Raw genomic sequence first — 13317 nt, forward strand, 5'->3', positions numbered from 1 at the left:
AGAAGGAATTGGTATCAGAGGAAATGACAGCTTCATGTATGTTATTGCTCCTGAAGACCATCCAAGTGTGGAGGTAGAAGGCAGTGATATTAATGATCGTGACCCTGTGGAGGCCTAAGCCAATATGTTTTCTTGTGTCTTAGTTTTTTAAAAAAAGTTTTAAAGTTAATAAAAATAGAAAAAGCTTATAACGATATAAAGAAAGAAAATATTTTTGTTCAGCTGTACCATGTGTTTATGCTTTAAGTATTATTATGAAAGGGTCAAAAAGGTTTAAAAACTAAAAAGTTTATAAAATAAACACATTACTGTAAACTAAGGTTAACTTTTTTTTTTTTTTGAGACGGAGTCTCGCTCTGTTGCCCAGGCTGGAGTGCAATGGTGTGATCTCGGCTTGCTGCAACCTCCGCCTCCCGGGTTTAAGCAACTCTCCCACCTCAGCCTCCCGAATAGCTGGGACTACAGGTGTGTGCCACCATGCCTGGCTAATTTTTGTATTTTTAGTAGAGAGGGGGTTTCACCACCTTGGCCAGACTGCTCTCAAACTCCTGACCTCAAGTGATCCACCCATTTCTTGGCCTCCCAAAATGCTGGGATTACAGGCATGAGCTACCACACCTGGCCAGGTTAAACATTTTTTTAGAAATTTGGTGTGTAGCTTAAGAGGACAGTGTTTATAAAAATCTACAGTAGTGTATAGGAATGCCCTAGGCCCTCACATTCACTCACCACTCACTCACTGACTCACCCAGAGCAACTTCCAGTCCTGCAAGCTCCATTCTTAGTAAGTCCCCTATACAGGTGTACTATTTTTTCTTTTCTTTCTACTGTACTTTTTCTGTTTATGTACACAGATACCATCATATTATAATTGCCTACAGTATTCAGTATGGTAATACACTGTACAGGTTTGTAGCCTAAAAGCAATAGGCTATCATATAGCTTAGTTGTGTAGTAGGCTATGTCATCTAGGTTTGTGTAAGTACACTCTGTGATGTTCGCACAGTGATGAAATTGCCTAATAACACATTGCTCCGAATGTATCTTCATCAAACTGTACATGACTTTCTGAAGGAGTCAAAGCTATGGAGACAGTAAAAATGATAAGTGATTTCCGGGGTTGTGGGGAGATAAGGTAGAGCACAGAGGATTTTTAGGGCAGTGAAACTACTCTGTATAATACTATGATGATGGATATATGTCATTATACATCTGTCCAAACCTTTAGCATGGACAACACCAAGAATGAAACCTAAAGTAAACAACTGACTTTGAGTGATTATGATGTGTCAATGAAGATTCATCAATTGTGATAAATGGACCACTCTGGCTAGGCATGTTGATAATGAAGGAGGTTGTGCATGTGTGGGGAGAGGGTATATGGGAGATCTCTGTACCTTCCACTCAATTTTGCTGTGAATCTAAAACTGCTCTAAAAAAAAATAAAGTCTTAAAATGAAACACAATAGCATTCATAATTACTCCAGAGAAAATTAAATCCTTACGTATACACTTACTAAAACATGTATAGGATATACATGTTAAAAATTACAAAAAGCTGATGAAAGAAATAAAAGACCAAAATAAGTGAAGAGACACATGTGTTATGTTCCTGGATTGAAAAACTCAACACATTGAAGGTATCGATTTCCCCAAATTGACATACAGGTTTTACATAATTCCTATAAAAATCCCAGTAAGTATCTCTTTAGATACATATAAGATCATTCTAAAATTTATACAAGCCCTTAGAACAGTTAAAAACATCTTACCAAAAGAAGAATAAAGTTGGAGGAATCACTCTACCTATTATAAAGTCTTACTATATAGCTAGAATAATTATGACAGTGTGGTATTGGCAGAGGGATAACTACATCAATGGCACAAAAATAGCTAGAGAAACTGGAAGTAGACCCAAAACAATATGGTTAACTGACTTATGAAAAAATTTCGCAAGCCATTCAATCAAGGAAGGATGGGGTGGTTTTTTCGCTTTTTGTTTTAACAAATTGTGCTAGGTAAATTGGACATCTCTATGGAAAAAAAAAAATAAATGAAGGTGGACCTAAATGTCATACTTTACACAAATATTAACTCAAAATGGAGCATGGGCATAAATCTAAAACTTCAAACTGTAAAACATTTAGAAAAAAATCATCAGGATCTAGTGTTAGTGGAAGAGTTCTAAAAGTGATCCATAAAATAAAAAAATAAATAAACTGAACTACATCAAAACTAAAAAATTCTGCTCTGTGAAAGACCTAATTAAGGGAACAAAAGACAAGCTACAGGCTGGAGACAATATATGTAATCCACATATCTATGAAAGGACTCATATCTAGAATATATAAACAACCTTAAGAATCTGACAGTAAAAAAAAAAAAAAAAAAAAAATCAAATAAACTAACTGGACCACTCATACGTTGCTGATGGAAATGTAAAGTGGTACAGCCATTCTGGCAAACATCAGTGATCTCTTACAAAGATAAGACGTGTCCCAGTGATGAATTGTGCTGCCCCAGTAAAAGTAGCCACTATGCCTATCTTCATTCTGAAGATGTATCACTTCCTGTTTCAGCCTCAAATCAGCCACAGTGGCAGAAGCCCACAAAGTCAGAGGTGAAATTTAATAATGACCACTGCCCATTCTCTTCACTTGTCCCAAGAGGCCATTGGAAATAGTCCAAAGACCCATTAAGGGAGATGGACATTATTTCCCAGAAGTAAATACAGCTCAGCTTGTACTTTGGTACAACTAATCGACCTTACCACTTGCACAATCAGCTAGCAAAGGTTATGCAGCGTGTGAACATGATCATGGCAGAATCACCAGGCCTCATCACCATCTGCCTTTTAGGATATCTACTCAGTGCTGAATGTACAGGTTTGTTTCCTTTTTTAAAATACATTGAGTATGCTTGCCTTTTAGATATAGAAATATCTGATGCTGTCTTCTTCACTAAAGTTTGATTACATGATTTGACAGCAATATTGAAGAGTCTAGCAGCCAGCATGCAGGTTGGTAAGTACTGGTTCTTTGTTAGCTAGGTTTTCTTCTTCATTTTTAAAACTAAACAGATCAACAATGCTTATGATGCATTTATGTTTAACAAACGCTGTTCAGTTTATGATTTGGTCATGTAATTCCTGTTAGAAAACATTCATCTCCTTGGTTTAAAAAATCAAAAGTGGGAAAACAAAGAAATAGCAGAATACAGTGAAAAAATTAACCACATTATTTTTTGTTTGGGCTTACCACTTTGAAATCAAAATAGGAAATGAAAGCACAATGGTCTTATTTACACAAAAAGTCTGATTTTAAGATACATGACATTTCAAGGTTTTAGAAGTATGTAATGAGGTATGTCTCTAATTTTATAAAATATATATCTTCAATTTAAAGTTTTAGTTAAAACATAAAGATTAACCTTTCATTAGCAAGCTGTTAGTTATCACCAAAACTTTTCGTGGATTAGGAAAAAATCATTTTGTCTCTATGTAAAACATCTTGGAGTTGATATTTGGGGAAACACAATACTCAGTTGAGTTCCCTAGGGGAGAAAAGCAAGTCTAAGAATTGACATGAAGAGTAGGAAGTTAGCTAATGCAACATATATCACTTTGTTTTTTCACAACTACAGTGACTTTATATATTCCCCAGAGGAAGGCATATGGGGAAGAAATTATCCCATTTGGACAAACAGCATGTTCTCACAGGAAGCATTTATCACACTTACTTGTCAACCTTCTAGAATCAAATCTAGTAGCTGACAGTACCAAGATCAGGGGTGCCAACCCTAAGCACCCCCAGAAAGCTGACTGGCCCTGTGGTTCCCACTCCAGACATGATGTCAGCTGTGAAATCAGACTGAAATGCTGAAATAATGATTAAAAAAATACAGAGGTTAAACTAGCAACGTGAGTAAAGTCAAGGGATAAAGAAAATTTGTTGGAAAACTCACAAAGCAGGACATAAAGCAAGGTCATTAGACATATCTCATTAGTGTGACATCTGGGAGGACAAAGGATCCAAACCCTTTCTTCTATAGAAGTGGTGAGATGATCAAGGTAGAGGGCTTCTGCCTCCTTGAAGACTTCAGATGCTGGGGAAAGGACAGATAAGAATAAAGGTGAACCAGGCTTTTGGAGCAAGGGAAATAATGACTAGAGATAAACCTGAAGGGAAGTTAAATATATGATCCCCAGACAATACTAAGGAGAAAGGCAATGTGATTCTGCAGCCATTGTAGCCAGAGATAATAAGCCCTTGAGGAGGGGGCCAGGGGAATTTTTCTAAGGATGGACAGTATTAATGCAGCACTCTCTTCTGCTATTAAAACTCTCATTGGCTTCTAAAAGGAGTTTCTGTGAGTGATTTGCTGAGATGTTGCATTTTCATGGCTGCTGCCTTTAGGTATTATTGCAACAGTTTGGAATTTTGAAATTAAAACAGTTCTGCAAAACCGGTTTAGTTTTGTAAAGTGTATGCATCAAAGATGTCCTTCATTCATTCAGACATTACTGAGTTACAACTACAGTGCCAGGTACTGTGTCAGGGTATTAGGGGTATGGGGACAAACAAGACTCTCTCTTTGATCTAAAGCACCATGAGGCCAGGTGAGAAGTTTCAATATAATGTGATAAAATGTGCACCAGTTACAAGGGATCATAGAGAAAAGAACATATTAAATGGGGACACACTTGATAGAGAGAAAGTATTTTCATCTGGGTCTAAAAAGATGAGGTGTTCTCTCTCTTTAAATGTCTGACATAAGGGCATTTTATGCAAAGAAGATCACTCATGTGCAAAGACTCAGATTTGCAAGAACGTGAGGTATTTCAGGAGTTTTGTATGGTTCCATATGGAGTATGACAAGTGAGGCAGGTAAACTAGGCAGAGCTGGTCATCAGATAATGAAGGCGTTAACCTAAGGAGACTGGGCAATAAAATGCAATATAGAGGTACCAAAGTATAAACATAAGGAGTACGACTGATGGCTGATTTAGGATGCCCAGTCTGGCAACACTCTAATGAAATGATAGCTGGGGAGGGAGGCCATACCCAGACTAGGAGAGAGCAGTCTTGAGACTATTGCAATTATCTACGGGAGACACAAAGGCTGGAACCTGAACAGTACCTGTACAAAAAAAGGGGGGAGTTCAAATGATATTAAGGAAGTAGAAGTGGTATGACTTAACCATCTGGGTATAGGAGGAGAAATGGCTAGAGCCTTGGGCATTTTGTGTTTGATGTGATTATGGGCCACAGCATAATGTCTAGGAGAACTGGCTCGTTAGTCTGACTGCCAGAGTCTGAATCCTGATGTTTTAGGATTTTAGGTCTGATGTTTTAGTATGTTACCTTGGGCAAAGCCCTTAGCCTCTATGAATCTCAGTTTTCTTCATTTATAAAAATAAGATGATAGTGCCTATCTCGTGGGACTTTTGTGAGGATGAAGTGAGATAATGGATGCAAAGTTACTGAGCACAGTGTCCAACACAGCAGAAGCATTACATATACATCAGCTATTACTGGCTACATTATGATAATCGGTTAGGGAGTTAGAAAGATAATCTGAAATTCAGGAGACATATCTGACTATAGATGAGTATTTGGAACTCAGTGTTCTGTAAACAGTAGTTACAGCCACGTGTGTGGGCATCTAGAGAGTGAGCATGGATACTGTGATGCCTAGTACAGTGCCTGGCAGTAGTGGTTGTATGCTCAGTAAATTTTGTTAACAGGGTCAGGGCCGGACTAGGGTGTGGTAAGCAAGGCCTATAGGGCATAAATATACTTGTACACCCCGAGAAGTGAGGACCTCTTAAATATTGTGCCCTACGTGCCTTGTTTAGTTCACTCTTGTCCCAGCGCTGGCAAGTATGTATAAAGTGAAAAAGGAAAAAGCTGAGGCTGGAGCCTGGGAGAACCTTGGACTTCTCAGGGCCATGGAGAGGAACAGGAGTTAATCAATTCAAGTGCTGGATGGATAACAGGAGTTACAGCCAAGAGGGGAACCGGAATAGAGTGATTATTATAAAAAGAGTTTCCTAAAAAGGGAGAGATCAACAATTAGAAAATATTTAGAGCAGCCAGTAAATACATAAACTCAAAATTATTCTTTAGGTCATTTTGGATCGTGACAATAGTCATTTCATTATATAAATGTGATAAAGGAAGGAAAAGAGCTACACAAAAGTTATTAAAGAGCTAAAGAGAATGAAGAAATTTAAAATGGAAGAAAGTAGGGCCAAACATGAAAGGAGTAGGGAGAAAAAGAGATAACCAGCATATTGTCTCACTGATCCTGTCAACACCTGTGAGGTAGATATTCTTATTATACTACTGTTAAACCTATTTTACATTTGACAAAGTTAAGGTTCAGAGCTTATGTGACTTGTCCAAGGTCACAGGTCTAGAGGAGGCAGATACTTGATTCAAACCTATTTCTGTCTGATCTGATTCTAAAGTCTGTTTTTTCACTCAACCTCACTGTACAGTCAGTTCTCCCTGTGAGTTCCATAGCCACAGATTCAACTAACTTGCGGATCAAAAATATTCAAGAAAAAAATGGATGGCTGCATCCCTACTGAATGTGTACAGACTTTTTTATCTTTCATTATTCCCTAAACAATACAGCATAACAACTATTTACATAGCATTTACATTGTATTAGCTATTACGAGAAACCTAGAGATGATTTAAAGTATAAAGGAGAATGTGTTTAGATTATATGCAAATAGTAAGCCATTTTTATATCAGAGATGTGAGCACCCACAGATCTTGATATTTGCAGGGGGTCTTGCCACCAATTTTCCATGGATACTGAGGAACGACTGTAAATGGATGCAGGTATGGATGCTATTTAGGATTGTCCAGGGCCAAATAAATGAGTTGCTGAGCAGAGAGGTGGGTGGAGGCTGTGAGGCATCAATATGTGGTGGCATCCATCTGCAGTTCGGTGATTTTTTCCTTTATAGTCCTTGGCTGTCTGGGAAGAGAAGGATGAAGGCAGATGGCTGCTCAGATTTAGGGACTAGGATTGCAGGATAGGCACAGCATTGCAAAGAAGTGAAGGAAACTGAGAAATTTGGCAAATGAAGAGTTGAAGAGAGGCCTGGCATGGTGGCTCACACCTGTAATCCCAGCACTTTGAGAGGCCCAGGCGGGCAGATCACTTGAGGTCAGGAGTTTGACACCAGCCTGGCCAACATAGTGAAATGGTGAAACCCTGTCTCTACTGAAAATACAAAAATTAGCTGGGCATGGTGGCGGGCACCTGTAATCCCAGCTACTCAGGAGGCTGAGGCAGGAGAATAGCTTGAACCTGGGAGATGGAGGTTGCAGTGAGCTGAGATCGCACCGCTGCACTCCAGCCTGGGCGACAGAGCAAGACTCTGTCTCAAAAAAAAAAAAAAAAAAAAAAGTTGAAGAGAAAAAGTCTAGGCTAAATTCAAAGACAAAAAGTGAGCCCAAAAGGAACCTGAAGGGCAGGGAAAAGCAGGGATGTCAAGGGACTAGAATACTCCATAAAGTGAACAGCTGCAATGAAAATAAGGGAAGAAAGTTTAGTTCATCTCCGTTGCTTTCCTTTCCTTTTTACTTTCCTTTATCTTCCTTTTTGGAGTTAATCAGGAAGTAGTCCCAAATACCCCAGAAAGTTCATCTTATAAGCCCTTCGTCCTCTTGAGATGGTATCAGATATATTGCTAGACCCTTGAAGAAAGGAACAACTCCAGCAACTTCTTGAGTCCCTGTTATTAATCTTATACATACACACACATATATGTATATACATGAAAACACACAAACACGTGTGTGTGTATACAGCCATGCATTCCTTAACAATGGGGATATATTCTGAGAAATGTGTCATTAAGCAATTTCATCATTGTGCGAACATAATAGAGTGTACTTACCTAAACCTAAATGGTATAGCTTACTACATACCTAGGTTATATTTACGTGGCCTATTGCTCCTAGGCTCCTAGGATGCAAACCTGTACAGCATGTGACTGTACTGAACACTGTAGGCAACAGCAACAGTGGTATTTGTGGATCTAAACATAGAAAAGGCACAGTGAAAATACAGTATAATAACCTTACAGGACCACTGTCATATAATGTCATCATTGACCAAATGTCATTATGCAACAAATGATTATCATATATATATGATATATATATGTGTGTATATATAAATGTATACATGTATATATATTTATGTCATTATGCAACAAATGATTATCATATATGATATATGTGTGTGTATATGTATATGTGTATATATACACGTATACATGTATATATACACATGTATACGTGTGTGTGTATATATATACACACACACACACACACATACATACACAGAAAGAGAGAAAGAGAAAGAGAGAGAGAGGAGAGAGGAAGGAGGGAGGGAAGGAGAAAGATAATTCAGATAGAGACATCAATCCTAAAGGGTTCAGGAATGTCTCTACAGACTAGGTAGATGTAGCTTAAAAAAACCACACCCTGAATTCTAGAGAGATGTTCAGATCACTGCAATTCCTATTATAACCTTATGGGACCACTGTCATATAATGTCATCATTGACCAAATGTCATTATGCAACAAATGATTATCATATATATATATATATATGATATGATATATATGATATATATGTGTGTGTGTGTGTATATAAATACACACACACACATATACAGAGAGAGAGAGAAAAAGAGAGACAGAGGAGAGAGGAAGGAGGGAGGCAAGGAGAAAGATAATTCAGATAGAGACATCAGTCCTCCAGAGTTCAGGAATGTCTCTACAGACTAGGTAGATGTAACTTAAAAAATCCACACCCTGAATTCTAGAGAGATGTTCAGATCACTGCAATTCCTATAACACTTGCCAACCAACAGTGCTGTTGATCTGAAATTGCTTTTTCAAATTAATGCAGTGGTTTTTCTTTAACATCTAGTCACAGACATTGGGGTCACATTTGCAGCTGGACCATAATTAGGCTTCTGTTCTTCAGGAGACATTTGTTCAAAGTCATTTGGGCAACCATATTCTGAAAACAGCCCAGCCAGGGTGATGGATCACCTTGCAAGGATCCGCAATGAGCTATTTTCAAGTGATGACAAAGTGTGAAGTTAACTGCTCATTTGAGAACTTTCTTTTTCATCCAAAGTAAATTCAAATACGATTAGAAATCTGACCTTTTATTACTGGAACTCTCCTAAAAGTAAAATTGAATTTTAATTCCTAAATCTCCATGTGTATACAGTACTGTGGGAACATTACAGATTTTGGCTCCATGCCCTAAAGAGAAATTGGCTTTGGGATTATTTGTATTAAAAACAAAGTCTTTCTTAAGAGATGTAAAATTTTCATGATGTTTTCTTTTTTGCTAAAACTAAAGAATTATTCTTTTACATTTCAGTTTTTCTTGATCATGAAAATGCCAACAAAATTCTGAATCGGCCAAAGAGGTATAATTCAGGGAAATTGGAAGAGTTTGTTCAAGGGAACCTTGAGAGAGAATGTATGGAAGAAAAGTGTAATTTTGAAGAAGCACGAGAAGTTTTTGAAAACACTGAAAAAACAGTGAGTATTTCCACATAATACCCTTCAGATGCAGAGCATAGAATAGAAAATCTTTAAAAAGACACTTCTCTTTACAATTTTAAAGCATCCATATATATTTATGTATTATAAATGTTATAAAAGATAGGGAATCAATACCAAAACACTTTAAATATTACCATTAATTTGTCTTCTTTTATTCTTTATAGACTGAATTTTGGAAGCAGTATGTTGGTAAGCAATTCATTTTATCCTCTAGCTAGTATATGAAACATTTGAGAATGATGTGGGTTTTTTCTCTGCATAAATAGACAATATATTAAACTTTGCCAAAGAACCCAGAAAGATCAGTCCAACCCTCTAACCCAAATTGAATGGTGATATACTACAGGGTTATGCCAGTGTGGGAACTATTGCTGGTAAATAAGTTTAATCCTCCCTAGGTCTTCACAAAGAACATTGTTCCACCCCAGGAAGGTGGAAGGAAGAGACTGAAATGATTGTGTCTTAGGACCTGATGAAAGTTTGCATTCCTCAGTAAAATCAGAGAATGCTGATTGACTTAAATGTTTATAGCTTCCAAGTCCTCCTCATTATCATGGCCTCCAAACCCCTCCATGATTGTCCTTCCCCACCCTCCCCATTACCCTTTTTGCCTCCTCTGCTACTTCTCTCCTCGCACACTGGGCTCCAGCCACCCTGATCTTCCTGCCACTTCTTGCACACTCTAGGAATGCTCCCACTTTAGAGGCTTTATCTGGCTGTTTCTCTTATCTGGCTGTTCCCAACTTCCTGTGGGCTGGCTCCCTCACCTCCTTCAGGTCTTTGCCCAAATGTTACCATCTTAATGAGGCCTACCTTCACCATCTATTAATACTTCAACCTGTCCCAGTAGCCTTACCACTCCAGACACCTGTACAGTACCCCACTCTATTTTTTAACAGAGCTTTTCACCATCTAATGTATCATATAATTTCTTATTCATACTATTTATCATTTATTTTTTCCTACTCCACTAAAATGCAAGTTTCATGTTGGCAGGGATATTCAATTGTTTTGTTTATTGATATATTCCTAGCACCTAGAACAGTATCTGGAAAAGAGGTACTCAGTAAATATTTATCAAATGAATTGACCAAAAGAAGGAAAACTCAAAACTTTCATAACAACTAATTTTAAAACTACAATAACTTAAAATTCAGCAGTAGGATTTTGAGGGAGGGTAAGTTTCAAAGAGTGACTTACCTAGGACTGTCTGCATAAATAAAAAGAAATTAATCCAGATATCAAATTCACCAACTTCCATCAACTGGAAATTCAATTCTATTTCCTACAGTTTATGTTCTAGAGATACTACTGGACACTCTTTTACTCTGGTAACTCATAATTCCTCCACTTTTGTTTTTAAATCATGAGAGAAAAATAGTTGACTCTGTTACATTGTTTTATCTAACTTTTCTTGATCTTAGAAATGAATACTACCATGCCAACTTCTACTGAGGTGCCCCCTAAAGTTAGTCCAAATAGGTCTTTGTAATCTCCATTCCGGCAGAATTTAGAACTTTGAATCACATGATTTATTTCTAAAAGTAAATCCATGACTATTTTCCCCACCAAAAAATTCCTGACAATTAAACTCCTACAATCCCTTCATTGCTCACTCCTCACCCCCAGGATCGTATTTTAAAGTTGGTCCCTTGCCTTTTGGGCCACATAGGTACGCTGTTTGCTATACCACAGGTATAGCTATCTGGAAAACATGGAGGGCATTATTCTTTCACTACTGCTTCGTCAACCAAAAAATAGAACAACAAAAACAAGAACAAAAAAGAAACAAACTCCCTGCCTCTTTTCACTTGCAGTTGAGATTCCTAACCACTACAAAATTAGCCTATGTTTCTTCTCGCACATAGTAGAAACCCAGGCTTCTCACTGCTGTGTTATTCTGTACCATCAACTCACCACATAGAGAGCCTGGTTGAAGAAGAATGATTGTAGAATCACATTACTAGCATCCGTCAAGGACTTTCCAGTTTACAAAAGGCCTATCACATTTAACCCTCACACCATCCTTGTGACCAAAGCATTATTAACTCCATTTCACAGGAGAGTAAACTGAAGCTTAGGGAAGTTAAAAGAACTGCCAAAGGTCACCTAGTTGGGGAGTCATGAAGCCCGGAAGAGAAGCCAAATTCTCTACTGCTCAACCCCTTGCTTTCACTATTACACCTCATGGCCTTCAAATTTAAATGCAGTTACTCATTAAACAGGAACCTGGTAGTCTTAAACAGGAATCTCTCACTTGGTAAGGTCTTGTCTCTTGTTGTATTTGACCCCAACTGTCTATGGCTTTGCCTGAACCCAAAGTACACACAGACACGAACCCAAAGGAGAACCAAATGTGGGATAAAATGACACTCATTTTAGCGACATGTCTCGGCAAATGAGTTCCTGTGTAGCTGGCTGAAAGCCCAGACCCTTTCAGTAAAACATCCTGAATAATTCACATTTGTTGGTCTATAATATAAAGGGCAAATGTAGCTCATTTTTAGGCCAATTCTGAACATCAATAATAATAAACCAGAGATAACAGATTTTGTTTTCATAGAATTGGAACAAATTGAAGTATCTGTGCAAAAGCATATCAGATCTAGGGGCAAAGGGGACAAGGTCTAATTTTTGCAGCAAGCAAATTTTCCAGGGAGGGACTATTTATGATAAAGGGATATTAGTCTCTTAGTCAACAGAACCTGGATACACACTTCCGACAGAGAAGAGGGAGAAAAGGCAGGAATCTACACACCACATATCAAGGAGATTTGCTCTAAAATATGACTGATAATTAGAAATTTCTCAGTTTCCCCCTTTTCCCTCATTCTTTGATTCTTCTTGTTATCTTTATCTCTTACTCCTTTGTTTCTCATGTATTGAGTCTTACAGATCAAGCTCCCATTTTTTTCTTCAGGGATATTTTTCTAGTTCAAAGTGCCTACCATCTCCCTTCTGGTTCTATTCATCATTCTCTCCCGAAGCTCCTTTAGAAGTGTGGATTAAGGCAGAGCACTAAGAAACCAGACTTAAAGGTTCCCTTCTCATTCTGACTTTTCTCCTTTTGCCTATTCCTTCCTCCTGTTTTCTTACCATCAGTGTCTTCAAAGACTTTCAAGTACACAGTAAGTGTAGAAACTTCAAGAAAGGCAGAATGAAAACATAACCAATGCATACATAAATAAAGCACACTGTGGAATCTTTTTAAATTCTGTATGATATATCGAATGCTGTCTCTCACATTACCTAGACTATTTGAAATCTAATTTATAGAACACAGACTATCTTTAAGCAGTAACAGATGCTTCTGATATCTTTTCTATTGTCTTGAACTATTACTGCATATGATACATCAAAGTTAAGTGACAATACAAGAAAGCAGATTCATTTGCTCCATGCCTAGGCTGTCAGTTCCTAAAGTGGAAACACCATATATTATCTAGCTCAGTTTGCTCTACAAGACCTGCAATAGAGCCTTGTGTGACACAGAGATAATACTTGTTGAAGCAATTAAATTTGACTTGGAATTAACTCTGCCATCATTCTACAAGGAAGGATTGAAAATCCTCACCCTGTTCTGATATAGTACATTTCTATACAAAAACGTCCTGCTCCATCTTCCCTTGCATTGCATAAACTATGTACATGCCTTCCTCAGGGCACTTTCCTAGGACAGTGTCAGCCTAAGGATCTTTGT

The 13317-nt window shown here is 37.7% G+C and overlaps 1 protein-coding gene across 2 annotated transcripts in view; it reads left to right on the plus strand.

The window, feature by feature from the left end:
• Positions 1-2759: 2759 nt before the first annotated feature.
• Positions 2760-13317, plus strand: part of F9 (coagulation factor IX) — a 32703-nt gene continuing 22145 nt past the window's right edge. The window contains exons 1-3 of one of the 2 annotated variants that reach the window (XM_050775538.1): positions 2760-2885; positions 9430-9593; positions 9782-9806. In XM_050775538.1, the coding sequence (XP_050631495.1) occupies positions 2798-2885; positions 9430-9593; positions 9782-9806 (277 nt within the window). In that variant the 5' untranslated portion in view covers positions 2760-2797. Of the gene's footprint in view, positions 2886-2925; positions 3024-9429; positions 9594-9781; positions 9807-13317 lie in introns of those variants that run through there. The other variant, XM_050775539.1, reaches the window with a different exon arrangement.

This window comes from Macaca thibetana, chromosome X, assembly GCF_024542745.1.
Source record: "Macaca thibetana thibetana isolate TM-01 chromosome X, ASM2454274v1, whole genome shotgun sequence".
In the NCBI taxonomy this organism is placed as follows: Eukaryota; Metazoa; Chordata; class Mammalia; order Primates; family Cercopithecidae; genus Macaca; species Macaca thibetana.